Source organism: Sarcophilus harrisii, chromosome 1, assembly GCF_902635505.1.
Source record: "Sarcophilus harrisii chromosome 1, mSarHar1.11, whole genome shotgun sequence".
NCBI lineage: Eukaryota > Metazoa > Chordata > Mammalia > Dasyuromorphia > Dasyuridae > Sarcophilus > Sarcophilus harrisii.
Genome location: NC_045426.1, coordinates 316,774,167 through 316,788,691, shown reverse-complemented (window position 1 = coordinate 316,788,691; position 14,525 = coordinate 316,774,167). Strand labels below are relative to the sequence as shown.

The 14,525-nt window shown below is 40.5% G+C and overlaps 1 protein-coding gene across 1 annotated transcript in view; it reads left to right on the top strand.

Moving 5' to 3' along the window:
- DNAI1 (dynein axonemal intermediate chain 1) overlaps nucleotides 1–14,525 on the top strand; it is a 251,702-nt gene that overhangs the window by 197,749 nt on the left and 39,428 nt on the right. The window contains exon 14 of the mRNA XM_003761769.4: nucleotides 9,778–9,867. Within this exon, the coding sequence (XP_003761817.1) occupies nucleotides 9,778–9,867 (90 nt within the window). The remainder of the gene's footprint in view (nucleotides 1–9,777; nucleotides 9,868–14,525) is intronic.

The following is a 14,525-nucleotide window of genomic DNA, read 5'->3' as shown; positions in this document are numbered from 1 at the left end:
CAGCTACAGATTTTCATTATATGACAATCAGTTCAGGACAGATAACTGTATCCTCCATGTCTCCAAACCACAAGGGAAATTGGCCAGAGAGTGCTGAAAGCTCAGGGCAACCCATCCCCACTACAGAGATAATGTAGAACGTTCCTTGTATCATGCTTTCTGTTCAGACATGTTTTAGAAGAAGCATCTTAATAATTAAGAATGTTTATTATGTCTTCCTCCTTATCTATATGGTACTTTGCACATTTCAGAATCTTCTCTTAACTATTATCTGTTCTGCTCCTCACAACTCTGTGATAAAAGCAGGGCAAGTATTGTTATCTCCATTTTGGTAGATTGGGAAATTTCCCAGTTACTCAGGAGAGAGTTTAGACCTAGTATTTCTAGAGAAAAAGTGGTTCATGCTTTGTTGTCCTTGAATCAGTGCAACCCTGTGAGATGCCTGGGGAAGAAAAGCATTTCTTATCAAAGAGAAGAAGGTTTATGACCTTTCTTTAGTCTCCTTGAGAAGATATTCCAGCCATTCTTCAGGTCTAATTTTTTAAAGGATCAGGAGAAGTGGTCTCTTTAAGGTGTGATAAAGAAGTAACTCTTTGCATTTTCGATGAGAGCCTAATTGACTCAAGAGTATAAAAGACACTTTGCTTTCTCTAGTTTCCTGCATAAATTTAGGCAGTCCAGCTGGCATGTCAACTAACTTACCCTGTATTTAGACCAATGGTCCTGTCTTCTGAAAGAAAGTGGATCTCAGCCTAGAAATACCCTCTGATGGGGAATGAAACAAAGAGGAGGGGAGGGAGACTGGCTGCCTGTAGGTTCAGGAGTTAGGAAGATTGCATGGCAAAAAAAAGATGTTTAAACAGTTTTTGAGTTGTTGAAAAAGGGGGGGACCCAAGAAATGTCTTGGTAGAGAGGAAAGAAGGCAGGCTGGACAGAAGATTCATTTTGTCACTTTTAAATGTGGTTTGTCTAATTCCCCATTAGTCTGTTTCCATGAACTCAGGCCCAAAATATCCAGTCACACCCCAAAAGTGACACAAGATGAAAGGGAAGGGTGACAGGAGTGAGACCGGGCAAACAACAACAAAGGAAGGCATCGGCAGAGAGGAAAGGGGGAGAAGGCGGGGGGAACAGAAAGCAAGAAGGAGAGAATAAATGAAGAAAGAAGGAAAAAGGAAAGGCAACGAAGGAGGAAGGTGAGAAAGAGGGAAGGAAGAAGAAGGGAAGGGGAATAAGAGAAGAGAAGAGAAAATAGGGAAGGGGGGAAAAGATTTGAGAGAAGAAAGGAAGAAAAGGAAAATGGGGTAGGAAGAGAGAAGAGAGGAAGCAAACAGTAGGGAAGTTGAAACAGGAAAAGCCTAAGGAGAGTATTCATCCCTAGTCAGTTGAGATAATTTCCTTATACTGGGTCTTTTGTCAATAAAATAAGAAAAGAACCAAAACGCTGAGTTGTATAACTGGGTGAGGCAGCATCAGTATCCTGGGAGATATGTCTCAATGCCCCCTGGGGCAGCGAACTAAGGGAGCAACACTACAACACAGCTGATGGGGCTGTTCATCTGAGAAAGATCTGGCCCTCCTTGGGCCTCCTTGGACCTCCTTGGCCCTTAAGATCACTTTCCCCAAACCTTACTGGTGGGCTTAGAGAGAGGGCACTCAGGCAGGAGGTCCAAGGCCAACCATACCAGCTTTATGGGTACAAGGTGCTCCTCAGAGCAGGCCTGGGGATTTTAACTGAACACATTCTCAATATAAGTCAACTCTTAATGTGGCAGCCCCTCCCCAAATGCAACCATGGTCTAAAACTAACCAAACACCTAGTGTCCCAAACTGCCATTTGTCCTGTGCTTCAGTCAGCCCGTATTTGGAATATTAGGTTCAGGTTTTAGAACATGAACAAACTGGCATTCTCCATGCAGAGGATAGCTAGAAGATGAAAGGCCTGGAAACCATGTCTGTTAAAGGATGTTTGAGACAACTAGAGAAACCTAGAGAACACAATCCATGTCTATGCACCAAGCCCAAGCTACAAACGGAGGAGGAATAGCCAAGAAAAAGAACCAGGTGTTTACAGGAGACGAATGCAAGAATAGCTACCATTTTGTTCCTGATGTTCACTTGTTTTCAGTGGTGCTTGACTCTTCATCACACCATTTGGGTTTTTCTTGGCAGAGATACTAGCGTGGTTTCCCATTTTCTTCTTCAATTCATTGTACAGATGCAGAAATTGAGGCAAACAGGGTTAGGCACTTTGCCCAGGGTCACACAGCTAGTAAGTACCTGAGGCTGGATTTGTACTCTTTTGGCTCAATGTTCAATCCACTGCAACACCTAGCTGCTCAGCTATCATTTATATATTGCATTTAGGATTGCAAAATGTTTTGCAAATGTTATTTCATTTGATATTTATTCTAATCCTTAGATGTAGCTATTATTATCTCATTTTATAGATGAGTAAACTAAAGCACAAAGGGATTGAACAATATGTGTGAGATCACACAGCTATTAAGTAGGATTTGAACCCATTTCTTTCTCTGAAAGAGAAAACTTAAAAGGACCAGAATAGATAGGTAAATAGGGAGAAGAAAGTAGAATAATATTGAATATTAAAAATGTGAAGTCATGTGCAAAAATGTGGCAGCCCTTTTTGTAATGGTGAGGAACTGGAAACTGAATGGATGCTCATCAATTGGAGAATGGCTGAATAAATTGTGGTATGTGAATATGATGGGATATTATTGTTCTGTAAGAAAAGACCAGCAGCATGATTTCAGAAAGGCCTGGAGAGACTTACATGAACTGATGTTAAGTGAAATGAGTAGAACCAAGAGAACATTATACACAGCAACAAGATTATGTGATGATCAACTGTGATGGATGTGGCTCTTTTCAACAATAAAGTGATTTAGGCCAATTCCAATAGACTTGTGCTGGAGAAAGCCAGCCACATCCAGGGAGAGGACTATGGGAAATGAATATGGATCACAGAATAGACTTCATCTTTGTTGTTGTTGTTATTACTTGTTTGTTTTTTCTTTCTCATTTTTTCCCTTTTGATATTTAGAAGAATTGCACATATTTAACCTATATTGGATTACTTGCTATCCAGGGAAAGGAAGAGTGGGGAAGGAAGAAGAAAAATTCGGAACACAAGGTTTTGCAAGGGTGGATGTTGAAAACTATCTTTGCATGTATAATGAAAAGCAAAAAAAAAAGCTATTATTATTTTTAAAAAATGTTTTAATGTGAATAAATCCAGGAAGATGGATAAGCAGGATAGAGCATGGTGAAGAATATTAGGGCAAAGATCAATCAAGGCTTAAATAGAACCAATACTGTATTAGGGTATAGATCACTGTGACAAAAAGACAAAAGATCACAAACTCAGCACTAGAGCATAACATTACACATTGTGGGGCGATACTTCAATTATCCAGGTATCAATGGTACTTTCTCCCTTCCAAAAGCTGATAATTGCTTGACTTGCTTTAATAATAATTTCAGCCTTCAAAAGAAAGAAAAGCAATAACAAAGCAAATACTATTCCAGATCTACTTTCTATCAACTGGTGGAATGGAAATGAAAGTTTGAGCAGAAGTGACCACCCAAACTAAGAATTTGTGATGGAGGGAAGAGAAGGTTGATCAGTCTGACATGCCCTAGATCTGGAGAGAGCATATTTCAGGATTCAAAGGCTAGGGAGAATGCCATATAGTAAAAATTTTAGAGGGAAATTCAATCCAGAAGAGAATGATTAGGAGCTCTCAGGAATGGAATTCTGAAAATCCAAAGAGAAAGAACAAGAAAAGAGGTAGTTGTTTAATCAGTCAATCAATAAGCAAGAAATTATTAAGCACCTGCTATATTCCAGCCACAGTGCTAAGTAATAGGGATGTAAAGAGAAAAACCAAGCAGTGTCTGTCCTCAAGGAGCTTACAATATATACAAGACATGCATAATTCAAAAACAAGGAAGGAGGGAGAGGCATTAGCAGCTCTGGAAATAAGTGGTACTTGAGTTGAACCTTAAAGGAAACAAAGAATTCCAGGAAGTTAATGAGTAGAAAGAAGGGAAAATGAGTACAAAGGCATGAAGAGAGGAGAAATCATTATTTATTAAGTGCCAGACTTTGTGCTAAGCACTGGGGATACAAAAAGAGGCAAAAGATAGTCCCTACCCTCCAAGAGCTTACAGTCTATAGTAGAGATAATTTACAAACAAAGCTATATGTTATGTGCTTAGGGACAGATAGGTGGCATTATTGATAGAGTGCCAGACCTAGATTCAGGCAGACTCATCTTCCTGAGTTCAAATCTGGCTTCAGACATTTACTGGCTGTATGACCCTGGGAAAGTCACTTAACCCTGTTTGCCTCAGTTTTCCTTATCTATAAAATAAGCTGGAGAAAGAAATGGCAAACCCCTCCAGGATCTTTGCCAAGAAAATCCCAAATGAGGTCACACAGAGTTGGACATGACTGAAATGACAGGAAAAAAAATAGTTTAATGTATGGTAAATAGGAACTAAGAGTTGCGAATCACTGAAATTAAGAAGGGTTAGGAGAACTTTCTGTAGAAAGTAGAATTTAGTTGGGACTTAAAGTCAAACAGGTCAGTAGCTGGAATAGAGACAGGAGAGCATTCCTTTCTAGGCTCAGGGAACTTACTAATCAATTTAGATTTTTTAAAAAATAAGTGCAGTAGATAGAAGTAAGGAAGACTGTAAAAGAAGAATGCAAAATTGTAGCAAGATCCTTTAGGAATAATGTCAGTGGTGATAAACTCAGAACAAGAGGCTGATTCAGAAGCTAAGGAGAGCAGAAAGGATGGTTTGAGTTTAGGGAAAAGAGAAGGAAGATCAAAGAAAGACTGAGGAAGGATAGAATGATGATAATCAACAATGTAAAAAAGAAAGAGCCTCGTAATTCTTATTTTACTTTTTTTCTCTGCCAAGGAGAATGACCTTGCAACTGTACAGGATATAAGAAGTGACTAATAGGGAGTGACTAGCAATACAAGTAGGGCAATAGTAACAACAACAAAAAAAAAGCACTAGCTGCCCAGAGGGAAGCTCGAGTCACCAAGCCTAGATAAATGGCATGCTTTAGAAACTGGCAGCTGTGATTGCCTAAGCCGCTGTTAGTGATCCCTGAAAGGTTGGACAAATAGGAAAGGCACCAAAGGAGTGGAGACAGGAAAATATGGTCCCAATTTTCCAAGAAGGGAAGTGAATAGAATCTGTAGACTCAAGGTCTCTGAGCTTGACTCCAATTCCTGGCAGAATCCTAGATTTCATCAGTAAGGGGATGCATTGTGAACATATAAGGAAGCCTCAGCCACAAGGATCCAGCCTGGCTTTCTCAAGAACAAGTCTTCATCATCCTGGCTACTGATCTTCATGTATGTAGTGCTTTAAAGGTCCCAAAGTGCATAACATACAGAATCTCATTTGATATTCACAGTAGCACTGTCAGAATGATGCTACAAGGGATATCCCCATTTTGCAGATGAGGAGACTGAGGCTCAGAGGACTTAAATGATATGTCTATGGCTACACAACTAATAGGCATCAGAGGTGGGGTTTAGGTCTTCCAGTCTCTGCATTCCAGCACTCTATCCCATTTTCCATGCTGCTAGTTTTCTTTCTTCTTTCCTTTTTCCCTCCCTCCTTTCTCCTTCCTTCCCTCCCTTTCTTTTCTTCCTTTCTTTCTTTCTTTCTTTCTTTCTTTCTTTCTTTCTTCCTTCCTTCCTTCCTTCCTTCCTTCCTTCCTTCCTTCCTTCCTTCCTTCCTTCCTCCCTCTCTTTCTTCCTTCCTTCCTTTCTCCCTCTCTTTCTTTCTTTATCTCTTTCTTTCTTTGTCTTTCTTTCTTTCTCCCTCCTCCTCCCTTTTTCCTCCCTCCCCCTCCTTCCCTCCCTGTCCCTGCCTTTCTCCCTCCCCCCTTCTCTCTCTATCTCTGCCTCTCCCTCTCTCTCTCCCCACCAAACTGATTGATCGAGGAAATTCTGTTAGTATAGTTTACCTTTATTCTAGGAAGCATTTGACAAAGTCCTGGTGTTCTTGTAGAAAAGAGGGAGATAGTTAACCTAGAGGATAGTACAATTAGGCTAGACTCAAAGAAGACTCCTTAATAGAGGCAGCTGGCACAGTGGCTAGAGGGCTTGGAATCAAGAAGATCTGAGTTCAAATCTAGCTTCAGACACTTCCTAGCTGTATTATCCTGGCCACAAGTCACTTAACCCTATTTGCTTCAATTTCCTCATCTGTAAAGAAGATAACAGCACCTATCTTGAAGGATTATTGTGAAGATCAAATGAAAGAATATTTGAAAAGTGCTTAACACAGTACCCAAAATGCAGTTAAAGCATTTAATAAATGATTGTTCCATTTCCTCTTAATGGTTCAATGGCAACTTAGAAGGAGGTCTTTGGTGGAGAATGCCAGGAATCTGTGCTTATCCTTCTGTCTGCTAACATTTTAGCAATGATTTAGATAAAAGTATAGATAACACAAATCTGGGAGGGACAGCTAGCATCTTGAAGCATAAAGTCAAGACTCATTATGATCTTGACAAGTACTTTAGAACAAAGGGACAAATAAAACATCTTATATGTGGATTTTTAAAATTCACTTCACAAGCCTAAAATAAAGGGTGGGGTAATTCATATGAAAAAGATCTGGGGAATCTTAGTGGACTGCAGATTCAATAGGAGTTAACAGTGTAATAGAAAAGGAGGTTGATACAATTTTAGGTTGTGTTAAGACAGTTACAGTGTCTAGCACTAGGAGGTGATAAGTCGCATTGAACTCTCCCCTGTTCAGACCACATCTGGAGTATCCTGATCAGTTCCAGTAGCCACATTTTTAGGAAAAACATGAATAAGCTGGAGATTATCCAAAGGAGAACAACCCAGTTAGTGAAAAACCTTGATTTCAGGCCAGTTGAGGAAAAGTTTGCGTGAAGGGAAGATTTTAAACATGAGGAAGAGAAGATAGTTGTTTACAAATATTTGAGGAGCCGTCCTTCAAGTGTTTGGGAAATTATACTCAACTCTTCTTGGTCCCAGAGGGTAGTTCACATGCAATGAGTGAAAATTGAAAATTAGGTTTTTAGGAAGGATATAAGGGAAAAAACATTAAAACTGAAAATTACAAAATTACAAATACCCAGAAGTGGTACAAGGAACTGCTAGAAAAAGTGGAAGCAGTTTGAAATTTGGTTTTTAAAAATTTGACCACGATCTTATACCATACCTTATAAAAAGTTCCCAATCGATCCTTAACTTAAATATGAAGTTAGAGTAAAATGGAAGGAAGGAAGCCTCACAATCTAGATAATGTTTCAAAACAAAAAAAAAAAGTGATCCCAAAAGATAAAGTTTTGATTACATAAAATTTAGAAACTTTAGCATGAGCAAAATCATCAGAGCTAGAATTAGAAGAAAACTATACATTGAGGGTGAAGAAAATGGCAAACAAATCCAATATCTTTGCCAAGAAAACCTCAAAAGACTTAGACATAATGAAAAATGATAAATAGCAAGTACACTGAGGGAGAGGGAAGTCTTTGTTATAAACCCTAATAAAAGTCTAATAGCCAAACTATATAGGGAATGAACAAAAATCTGTAAGGCCAAGGGAAAATACAATGGATAAGTAGTCACAGGATAGTCATTCATTTCTCAAAACTGAAAACAATTAACAGCCATATGAAAGACAACTCCTAATCATTAATGATAAATGCACATAGAAAACGATTTGGAGGTTTTGCCTTACATCAAGGATATTGACAAAGATGACAAAAGATGGAAATAGTAAGTGTTGGAAGGGCTAAGAAACAGCAGTCATACAATACACTGTAGCTTGAGTTGTGTGTTGATTTAATCATGTTGGAAAGCAATTCGCTTCTTTTAAATAGTTACTGAAATGTTCATATTGGCCCAGAGTCCCACTGTTAGGTATTTAGTAAAAGGAGGACAAAGAAAGAATATATATATATATATACACACATACATACATACACGCACACTATGCATATGCATGATATATGCAATATACATACATGCACAGGTACATATACACACATGCATACATGTACATGTCCTATATATGTACATATGCATTCCATATAGATACACATGCACATCTGCATGTATATATTGCTATGCATATTACTATGCACATGTATGTACATGCACGTATATAACCACCGCATGGATTTATATACATGTACATGCACACATGTGCATTGTATGCATGTGGACAGTGTGTGTGTGTGTAAGTGTGTACATGTATGTATATGTGTGTAAACTTGTGCAATATACCATATATAGCTGTATATCACATAGCAAATATATGCATGTTTATAAATGTGTATGTATGTGTGTATATATATATACATGTATATATCAAAAACCATAGCCATACATATGTATTATATGAACTCAGTTCTATGGTCCCAAGTCTTTCCACTGCATTATGATGTGCAATCATATTTTATTATATTCAAGTACAATTTGTCCAGCTATTCCTCCCACCTTGTTTCTGCCACACTACCATAAAATTTGCTACTAGTTTTCATTCTGGGCAAGTTGCTTAACTTCTGACTGCCTCAACATCTTCAACTTTAAAATAAGGATCCTAGCAACTATTTGTCAGGATCAAATGCAATAATATTTGTAAAGTACTTGGCATAGTTAACAAAAAGATCATTCCTTTCCCTTCTCTGTTTACTTCCTCAGAGGGGTCAGGCCAGAAAACCTAATTTTAAAAAACCTCCTTATTTCCACCAGCAGCAAATGCTTAGGCTATTCCTAATCTCCATCAAAGAAGACCCTACACTCCCTCTAACCAGCTTCCTCTACCCCATATCCTTTCATGAATACACTTCATTGCCTGTGTATCCCCACCCATTCTGTGGTGGAGACCAGTGCCCGGACTCTCATTTCTGGAAAGTGCTTTCTATACAGATAGTCTGGGAATCTTCAAGGATGGGAAACTGGGGAGCCTGAAGAGTGAGTTGACCAGGAAAGCAGGAGGGCTCAGGGTTAGAAGACTGGTCAGGCTGTGGGTGAGACCTGACCCAGAAAGCTCTTCCTCAAGCCTCTGAAGTTGGAGATTTCTTGCAGTTCTTTGGCATCATAGAAACAATGAAGCTCAGTACGCAGCTCCTGAGAATGTTTAGTCAAAGCAGCTGGTGCTTTGGATGTCCAGGATCTCTGCCTCCCTGATAGCTTTTTTTTCCCATGGGAAGGTTTGGATTTGTCATTTGTCCCGATGGTCTAGCACAGTACCTGACACATAATATGTTCTTTTAAAATAGTTGTTAAATTGAACTGTTCACAAAAGGCCCTCTAGCAGTTTAGAAACAGCAGTCCAGAAGCTTGGGCTGTTTCAGCCTTTACACGCTGGCTTTGTTATCCAGTCATTTCAGTTATATCTGCAGCACAGCCATTTCTTTCTTCAGCTCATTTTACAGATGAGGAAACTGAGGCAAACAGGGTGAAGTGACTAGCCCAGAGTCATATAGCTAGTAAATGTCTGAGTCTAGATTTGAACTCAGATCCTCCTGACACTAGAACCAGAACTCTTATCTCCTTGCCTGAGGATGCCTGTTATAACACTTACCCTGGTTGTGGTTTTTAGTACTTGCTCCAAGTACAAACCTGTCTAATCACAGGAAATTAACTTCATGGTAAGATTGGAGGGCTCCTGAATGTGAGAGTCCCAACTCACTGACCATTCAAGGGCCCATTAGCACATTAATTGGTATTATTTCAGGTCAGATGGCAGAAGGACGACATGGACAACAATCTGAACTTCTTCTCGGTGTCATCTGATGGAAGGATTGTATCCTGGACTCTGGTGAAGGTAATTATCCCCCAGTCCCCGGGGACTGCAGCCTCTTGCCTTTGTTTATCCATCTCCAACCCCAATGTGGGGAGAGACAGCTCTGAGCATGCTGGATGGGGCTCTAGACTTGGAATCAGGAAACTTTGGGTTCCAATGCCTCTTGAGCAAATCACATAATCTCTCTGTGTCTCAGTTTCCTCGTCTATCCAGCAAGGAAACTGGACTCATCCTTTAAGGTTCCTTTCAGCTCTCAGTCTGTGATCCTAGGAACTGAGCTGGGCCCGGACAGAATTCAGTTTCCCCTGAGAACTTGGGCCTCCTTGGAAGAGAACGAAAAGAAACACTTATCTGCCCTCTTTACTCCTCTCCCTGCATCCTGCCTCTCCTTTACCTTTCCCCCCAGGTTTTTACAGGAATGAGAGAGTACTAGGGAATGGTGGAGATCAAACTGGACAATCTTTCTGTCTTGCCATGGGCCAGGTCTGCCCAAGAACATTTAGAAACCTTGGTTATGTCACATATAGAGGGAGTCTTTCTACAGGCTCTCACTACAACCTAGTGTTTAGACATCAATCCTGATTTTCTTAGTTCAGTCCCTTGGAGTTCTGCCTTCCCAAGTACTGAGAGGCAGTGAGCTAATGATTCAGCCACTCCAATCGTTGCTAATGTGTGAGCTTTCTCTTCCAGAAATAATTCAATGCAATGAAATTCAACAACTACCATTTAGATCCCTCCTATGTGCAGAAAAGATCCAAATATTTAATAAGACTGGCCCCCCCTATCACCTTCATAACCTAGTGAAAAGATAGGATTTATACACAAAAAAACCTGTACAAAATAGAACAGGATAAGTACATTTTAACAGCACAAACTGCTATTCAAGGACTGATGAAGGAAAGGTTGTTTTAAACCGTGGGAGTGAGAAACAGACAGAGAAAGAAAGAGACAGAGACACAGAGAGAGACAGAGTGTTCATGGAGGAGGGACTATGTGAACTGAGTTTTAAAGAATTACAACAAGGGAAATCCAGGCGCCTTCCTGTGCAGCAAAGACAGTATCAGAGGGCTGATCCTTCGCTGAACACTCTGGGTGTCCCCAAGAGTCAACTCGGTTTAGGGCAACGAGCATTCTCTTGAGCCCCTGCGGTGGGGTGATGCTAGGCAGAAAGACAAGGAGAAGGGACAAATGTGGCTGGGGTGAGGGAAGGGGAGAGGCGGCCCAATCTGGCTGGGGAGATAAGATTCATGCTGAGTAACTTGAGAAAGGGTCAGAGCTAAGGAGAAGGCAGATCAACATTAGGAGGAACTTCCTAACCACTAGAGCTCTCCCAAAATACCGTGAGCTGACTCATTAGGCAGTGAGTTCCCTATCACAGGAGCCTGGAGGACCACTTTTTCCAGTATGTGCTAAAAGAAATTCTTGCTAAGACACAGGTCTAACCGGGTAGCCTCTGAGGTCCCTTCCATCTGAGATGCTGTGATTCTTTGATGGAATTGAGTGCCCAGATGTATTCTCAGAGCACAGACAGTATGTATTCAGAAAGCAAAGAGCTCCTGGAGATAGCAGAAAAGGCCTCCTAGAAAGGGAGAGTAAGCAAGACCCTGACGGATATGTGGGGTTTGATTAGAAATACCCAGTCTTGGGACATAAACTTGAGATGGGAGCCACCAACTGTACCCTTACTCCAGCCAGGGTTCCTCAGGACTGGCCCTCAGCCCTGGTTTCAAATCCTAAGCCTGATCCTACCTCATCACTTCAGCCCTGTCCCCAGCAAAGAGCACTCCTCTAGGTCCTACTATTACCCTGTCACCCAGGCCCTGTATACTATCCATGGTCTATGACAAAGTAGACTCCCAGAAGTAGGGGGATTGGGGGGCAGGGTGGGAGAGAAGTGTGTCACTGTCTGGTTGGGGAGATAAGACCCACACAGAATAATTAAGAACAACATTGTGTCAGAGCTAAGTGGGAGGAGATAGATTACTGCTCAATCTAAGTTTAGAGTTGAAAGAGGCCTTTGAAATTATCTAGACTAAGGTTTGTTAACCTTTTTTGTATTCTGTTCTTCTTTGGAAGCCTAATGAAGAATATGAAGAAAATCTTAGATTTCATTTAAAATTTAGTTTAAAAAATAAAATTGGAATTTTTACCCCATTCATGTTTTCAGGACCCCCCTCCCAAAATCTTTTCTCAGGTTAAGAATCTCAGATCCAAACCAATCTTCTCATTTTATAAATGAACTAAGACCTAAAAGCTTACTTGCCCAAGTTCTTATTTTTAGCAGGTGACAAACTTTTTCCTTGCTGGGAATTAAAGTCAGTCACTCTTAATGCATTTTAAGATATTGTTAAAGAGTATGATAAAGCAAAGACATTGGGTTCAAGATGGCCAATTCTCTGGGTCAGGAAGACCCGGGTTAGAATCTCACCTCTGATACTAGTTACATGACTTTGGGGCAAATTATGTAACTGTTCCTATTCTCAGTTTCTTTCCTTAGAAAAGGGAGGCCTGTAGTGCCTGCCTCCAAGGTAATAAGACATAACTATGTTTTAAATGACATTATGTAAAGTTCTTGATAAACCTTAAAGTGAGAACCAGAAGTCACCTTGTATGGTTTTTACCCAGGCACTGAGCTGAGGATGTGTTAGTCATTTCTGAATAATAGATAAATAATCAAAACTCCATCAAAGGGTAAAACAGGCCTTTGCAACTAGCTGCTACATGTACCAGACTGGTGGAACAGGACAGAAAAAAACAGGTTGGGGTCAGTATCATGTAGAACTCCAGGAGAGGTTAAGGGTCCTGTAAGAGAAGCACCCTGGGGATGTTCCCTAAGGGAACTCTCTCCTTCAAGTGGGAGGACAGTGAAGAGAGAAGTACTGCCTGGTCTGGAGGCAGAGGGGGGCACCCCCACAAACAGAACCAGGACACAATTTCTTGGGAAGGGGCGGAGGATGCTGCCAGGGAGGTGGTGCAGGCAACATCAGATAAAGGCAAAAGCTGGGTGTCCATAGATCATCCAGATCAGTTCAGAACATTATCTTACCTATGCTCCTGTCTTCTTTGGTCCTCAAATTAACATTAATTTCCTAGTAAAATTTCCCAGTTAAACTTGCTAACCAGTGGGGCTTAGAGAAGTGGTTTCACACCTCAGTTAAATAGAGTCCTTGGCTCACTGCTGGTGGCCCAATAGTGTAGCAGAAGCCCAGGAATAGCCTTGGGGTTAGAGAAAGAGGAGATTCATAAGAATATCAAGGGAATTAATGGAAAAAAACACAAAGAAAGGGGGCCTAGCAGGACCAGACATAAAACTGCATTCTAAAGAGGCAGTCATCAAAGGCCTTTGCAGTCAATTGGTGAAATAGGTTAGTACACAAGACATAATAGTCAATGACAATAGGAATCTACTGTTTGATAAACCCAAAGACTCTAGCTTCTGAGATAAGAACTCCCTATTTGACAAAAAGTTGGAGGGAAAACTGGAAACGAGTATGTCAGAAAGTAGGCATAGGCCAAACTTCTCATATCCTATACAATAGGGTCAAAATGAATACATGATTTAGGCGTAAGGAATGATACCATAGGCAAATTAGGAGAATAAGAGATAGTTTACCTGTCAGATCTTTGGAGAAGGGAAGAATTCATGACCAAACAAGAAATAGTTATGAAAGGCAAAATGGATAATTTTGATTACATTAAAAAAAGTTTTGAACAAACAAAATTGACGAGATTAGATTCAGGGAACCAAAATGATGAGATTAGGGTTAGGGTGGTCAGGGAGTTAAATGATGAGGTTAGTATCAGGTTCGGGGTTCAGGGAACCAAATGAAGTTTGGCTCCCCTAAATCCCCTTTGGATCCAGTGCAGTGGTAGGGAGTTTTGGAAACCCCCTTCTAGGGGCACAGAGGTCCTTGTAAATGAATCGATGAACCTGAAAAGCTAAACTGGCAAAAAGAAGTTTATTGTTGGCATTGGGAAGTTAGCCTTTGCTATGCATGAATAGAAAGACTGAATTCCTTAGTGGCAAGGTCCCGGCAGAGAAGTAAAGTTTCTAGTAGAGAGATCCCGACAGAGAGGTATAAAGTCTCGTTAGGGAAATAGTGAGGGAGATAAGAGAGGGTCACGCTGAAAGAGAATATCATCTCAGCGGGCAGAGGTTGCTGCTTTGCATGGCATGGCATGTTAGGTCCTCTGCAAGGACTGAGCCCCAAATTGGTGTTTTTATAAAGAAATCTGAGAAAAAAGTTTCAATCGAATGAGATTCCCTCAGTGCTGTCACTGGTCCCAGGCCTAGATGAGACCACTTACTGGGAGTGGTTTTGAGCCAACAATAGGGGTCAATAGAAATCTAGATGTCTAGATCACTTCAACTAGTCCCACCAAGATAAACCATTTTATCTTGGTTCCTTGGGGTGGGTCTCACAGAGGCAGGGTTCAAGGAGAATTTCTCCTTGAATGAGTTTTCAGAGAGTTTCAGGGTCCCCCTTCAGTTTTAGGTTCCCCTTGTCAAAACCAATGCAACCAAGATTAGAAAGGAAGCAAAAAGCTGAAAAATAATTTTTACAGCCAGTGTTTCTGATAAAGGCCTCATTTCTCAAATATATATAGAACTGAGTCAAATCTATGAGAATACAAGCCATTCTCCAATTGATAGATGGCCAAAGGATATGAACAAACAA